At 35.5% G+C, this 5,571-nt stretch overlaps 1 protein-coding gene across 4 annotated transcripts in view; it reads left to right on the forward strand.

Annotated features, from left to right (window-relative positions):
- The window catches only part of acap3a (ArfGAP with coiled-coil, ankyrin repeat and PH domains 3a), a 94,553-nt gene extending 90,839 nt beyond the window's left edge, over window positions 1-3,714 (forward strand). For all 4 annotated transcript variants that reach the window (XM_031290646.2, XM_031290648.2, XM_031290647.2 and 1 more), the window contains exon 25: window positions 2,773-3,714. In XM_031290646.2, the coding sequence (XP_031146506.1) occupies window positions 2,773-2,879 (107 nt within the window). In that variant the 3' untranslated portion in view covers window positions 2,880-3,714. The remainder of the gene's footprint in view (window positions 1-2,772) is intronic.
- Window positions 3,715-5,571: the final 1,857 nt, after the last annotated feature.

Genomic DNA, 5,571 nt, shown 5'->3' on the forward strand with positions numbered 1-5,571 from the left:
TATAGTCAGTCGTGAACTAAAGTGGGCCGGTCTAAGGCATGAAACTCCAGGGCTGAAAATGAGTCCCAATCTGGCCCTGCTCATAACTGTCTGCAACCATATCTTTTTAATAGAGCAGTTAATACTCCCAACAGAGGAGTTAAAATAAAAGTGTACTGTATGGTGCAACACAGCTAATAAGCTATGAGCTCTGTTTCCTCAATGGTCTGCATGGTCAAGACAGCTAGCTACTGGTCAAAGGCACAAATTTGCGAGTTCAAGTTCACCGATGTTTAACTCAAAAGTGAAGATATTTGCGCAAATTCACTCCTCCAATGCAAGTGACTCCACTGAACTGGGTGATTACATTCAAAATAAATAGTTTTCGTCACCAAATTTCACCATTTTAAATTAAATTTTAAAGAAATGTCAGACCAGCAAAAAGAAAGAAAAAAATATACATAACCTCCTTTTTACACCCCACCTTCCCCACTAATAATTTCCATACAGTCCCTAACTTGAGTTTGCCAAATCACACACAGGCCGGAGCCCTTTAGCAGTGAAATGTTTATTTTTTATTTTTTATTTTTTATTACATGGCGTCGACAGAAAGATCAGCTCACTCTCCCTTCTTGTTTGTCGGTGATAGGTTCAAAGCACTTTGAAAAATGCAGCCTTTTCTTATTGTGTGCAGTACTTAGTGTTGTAGCTTACAAAAGTGAACAGAAAGCAGACTTTCCTAGATGATGTCATCACTGACCAAACAATGATTTGCATCAAGCCATTGACGGATTATGTGTTGTACAGTATGATGTGTCTGTTGACTGTTGTGTATATAAACTAAAAAACTATTAACACTTTATCTGCTTGCTTCTAACATGCAAAAAGATTTCTGTCTCTGACTGTTATCTGTACAATTTCTTTAAATATTGTAAGAGATTGTGAACATCTCTGAATATGCCTGTGTATATTAACACTAACTGCTACCTATGTTTTGTTTTGACTCCCTTTTTTTGTCCAATAACTCCTCTCAATGTCTTCTAAAATGGAAATAAATGGAAGATGTGACTAAAATCTAACCTCTCCCTTAGCTTCTTTCTTCTTTGCTTTGACAGCCTTTCACTACATCTAACATTATTAACAAACATCTAACATCATGCACTGCTGGTGCACTAAGAATGGATCAAATATCTCTGATTGTCACAGCATGACATAACATATGTATTGTGTAAACTAGAATATGACTGACATGTTTCAATATGCATGCAGAGAGATTAACATTTGGGTTTCCTTTTAGCAGTTTAAAGCAGTATACTGTATATATATACAGTATCTCACAAAAGTGAGTACACCCCTCACATTTTAGTAAATATTTCATTATATCTTTTAATGGGACAACACTGAAGAAATTACACGTTGCTACAATGTAAAGTATTAAGTGTACAGCTTGTATAACATTGTAAATGTGCTGTCCCCTCAAAATAACTCAACACACAGCCATTAATGTCTAAACCGCTGGCAACAAAAGTGAGTACACCCCTATGTTAAATTCCCATAGAGACAGGCAGATTTTTATTTTTAAAGGCCAGTTATTTCATGGATCCAGGATACATGCATCCTGATAAAGTTCCCTTGGCCTTTGGAATTAAAATAGCCCCACATCATCACATACCCTTCACCATACCTAGAGATTGGCATAGTTGTATGTCGGTTAGCCTAATAGCTGGTTTGATTTGCATTGAGAGATGATTTTATGGAAAGTACCCCATGCCAATCTCTAGTATGGTGAAGGGGATGTGATGATGTGGGGTCCCCTGCTGGAGCTGCTACCCCTGCGACCCGATACCGAATAAGCGGACGAAGATGGATGGATGGATGGAAATAAAAAATACAATATAATGTTACGTTATAGATAAAGATCAAACTTTATTGATCCCTGTCCAGGGGGGAAATTCACCAGCTACCAACACTATATAAATTAATTAAAATGAGCGCCACCTTTACCAGCTGCAACGTTAAAGTGATGTACACATTAATGAAACAATAATTATAATCCAATAATGTAATATACATTATTCAGATGCTAATACTTTTGTACTTTTACTTAAGTAAAAATTTGAATGCACGTCACTTTTCTGTCAGTGTATTTCTACACTGTGGTATTGCTACTTTTACTTCTTCCACCACTGGTCCATGGTAACTTTCCACCTGTTACAGATGTTTCACAAGAGGCTTTATAGTTGTTGTACAAAAACATTTAAAAAAATACCCTTATATCGGTTATATTAATTGTTTGTTTCTATACTGCTTATAAGTACTTAATGGAGGGTTAAAATAAAGTGTTAGCAGGAAGACATATCTACTATGAGGCTTGTACTCAGTGATCTCTCCTTCTCTTTCTCACACTCACATATCACACAAACAGGGAAAGCCAGGAATGTTCATTCTCCCTTTTTTTTTTAATTAGCCAAGCCTGGGAGCTCTCATGGGACACAAAGGAGTTCAACTGCTTTTGTTATGCCTGTGGATTCAGCGGTTACCATGGCCACATGAAAAGTAAAGGCACAGAATTTGGAAAGTTGAAAGAGGGAACCTTCATGGGGCCTCAGCTTGTTTTGGCTCCTCCATTCATGTGGCTTTTTTTTTTTTTATCTTAACACAGAACTCCTCTGCTTTCTATTTCCCCTCATTGCTTGTATTCACAACTTTGAGATAGAAAGGATGTTTTGACTGTTCAAAGGGCTCAAGTGGCATCATTTTTCATTGCTATTCTTCTGTCGTTTTCTTCATCAGGAGACGCCACGTACCTAGACATCTTCCGAGAATTTTCCCACATGGCATCCCACAACCCGGAGAAGCTGAAACGAAGGAGTGTGCACTTTCGACACTCCTTCAGGTAGTCTGCCAATGAAGCGTCTGCAGAGAACAAAAACATGTACTTGAAAAGTGCAACAGCCACTTTCCATATACACTCAAGTAAACCTGATTAGAAAAGGATCATATTTTATCATAATAAGTTACCCAGTCTGTTTTATTCCACAGAGAAATGTACCTTAAAGTGAAGAAATCGTGGCAACTTTTATGCAGTTTTTCATTGTCATTACATTTTTACAGTAGCTGCATTATATCTGCAAGAGTCTTGTGCTGTTCTTAGATCAACCTTTTATTTTGAAATGAGGATTTGCTGGTCTTGTCCTCTTGAATGCTTTTATAATAAATAAGTATATTATTGCTTTTGTACATTGTTAGATGAAACTTTTTGGATAAAATGCCAAGCACTTGTTCTTTTTGTTGTTTTTTTTTCATTAGTTTGCAGCATCAGTTTCATTATTTAGATTATTGAAGGAATACTTTACATATACACATTTTCTTGTGTGTGTGTAATGCATGCATTTGCTCCGATTATATTTCATACTTAAACTTGAATTCAGCTGTTGTATGGATAAAGAGTGTCATATCATCAGTTTTCATCATCAACAATCTTGAAGTCGCAGTATTATTTCTCTCGATGAGCAGTTTATTTTATCATAAAAATGTGTTTTTCTTGCATCGACTATGCTGGTGTAGTCTTGGTAATATTTAGTTTTGTTGAAATGTATTTTGCAGTACCACTATGAAATGCAGTGCTTATGTTACTGTATACATGCTGTAGAAGTAAAAATGCTAATATATCTGAATGAACAGGAATGCAAATGAAAGACGGAAGAATAATAAAAAATGGTCTGTGTTTACACACATGCAGTAAGAGATATCTGTGAAGTTTTGCCTTATTACTGTACAATGTATTCGACATGTCTCCCTATAGCTAAAACAACATCGCCCCCTTGTGTTGAAATGTGAGATCAGTGAGTTAAAAAAATGCCATCCTGCATAAAAATTGGAAGAAGAAGATTCCCATGGCGTTTATCATATTATTTAACAACCATACACAGATAATATGATATAGGATGGAACTTTCTTTATCCAGAGGGACATTGTTGTGCAGCAGTTGTATAACAAAGTAGGATCATGTGCAAATATAGAAAATAAAGTCAGCAGGAATCAAATCCAAAAATATACACAATGCTCACAATTCTTAGTGAGTTCCATATGGATATGTACTGTATGAGAAGTGATATTTAGCTTTGTATGTATATATATATATATCAAATATATAAAATATCAATATCAAATCTTAAGTAGGCCTACAGGTAAGTGTATCTGGTTAATTTGAATGTTTTCAATGGTTATGTCCATGGTATTGCAGGCAATGTTTCATAAATCAGAGCGTTGTATGAAGTAATCCACAGAGAGATGTAATCCAAACACTCTCTCTCTTATGTCTGATGGATGAACGTTGGCATCAAGTCTTTGGAGTAGAACAACAGTACAATATTTTCCCCTGAAGGTGGTGGAATGTAACTAAGTAGGCTACATTTACTCAAGTAGGCCTACTGTTGTACAATTTTGAGGCACTTTTTTTTTTAAACACAGTTTATTTGAGTATTTTCATTTTATAATACTTTCTCCTTCTACTTGTACTTCACTACATTTTGGAGACAAATATTGTACTTTTTACTCCACTAGATTTAGTTGACAACATTAGTTATTTTGCATATTAAAATAATACAAAATATAAAGTAGCCTAATACATTATAATATATAGGTTAAGCTATCAGTATATAAGTAATGCAGTAGGTAATTAAAATGAGTCCCACCTTTAGCAGCTGCAACATTAAAGTGATGTACACATTAATAGCTACAGTACATCACTAGGCCTATAATATAACAATACCATGTGAAATGAGACATTCTGCATAACGACTACTTTTACTGTTGGTATAGCCTATTGGGTGCTAATACTTTTGTACTTTTACTTAGGTAAGTACTGAATGCTTTACTTCTAACCGAGTGCTTCTACACTGTACAGTAGTAGCCTATTACTTCTTCCACCGCTGCCCTCTGATATGTAGGCCTAGTGGAGTAAAAGTGTAAAGTAGCATAAATGTTTATATTGCAGTATTACGAACTGTATTGTTGACGTGACGTTTGCCGGAAAACATGCGATATTTTTTTAGTTTAGTTAGTTTTTCTCCATTGTATACACAAACTACATGCACACAATTCTGACAAGTTGAATCAACAAGCAGACTGCAGACTAAGACTGCAGACTGCCCTTAATCATTCTATTTCTATGGTCTGGAGTCTTGTTGTTGAAACATATGAGCTTCAACTTTTCAGAATTGTGTGCATAGTTTAAAAAAATTGTGTGAGAAAAACTGTAATACAGTTGGTAATACTGCAAATATAAATATTGCAATACTTACTCAATAACCATTGTGTAACTTCCTTTTGCTATAGCCAGACATTTCTTGAAATGAACATCTTCAAGATTACAGCTTTAAGTACAGTACTTGTAGTAACTGTAATTGGTAACTTTACAGAACTGCTTCTTCTACTGATTCAGCTGCACTTACACTGATTCACGTGTTTAAAATAGATGTAAACGGTGGTCTAGTGTTGAAGAAATTAGTGAAACATAGTAAATCATAGACGATCTTTGGCTCTATCCCTGCGGCCGTTGCCGTTGACGTCCGTCACGTATAGCTGTTA

This window comes from Sander lucioperca, chromosome 12 (genome assembly GCF_008315115.2).
Source record: "Sander lucioperca isolate FBNREF2018 chromosome 12, SLUC_FBN_1.2, whole genome shotgun sequence".
In the NCBI taxonomy this organism is placed as follows: domain Eukaryota; kingdom Metazoa; phylum Chordata; class Actinopteri; order Perciformes; family Percidae; genus Sander; species Sander lucioperca.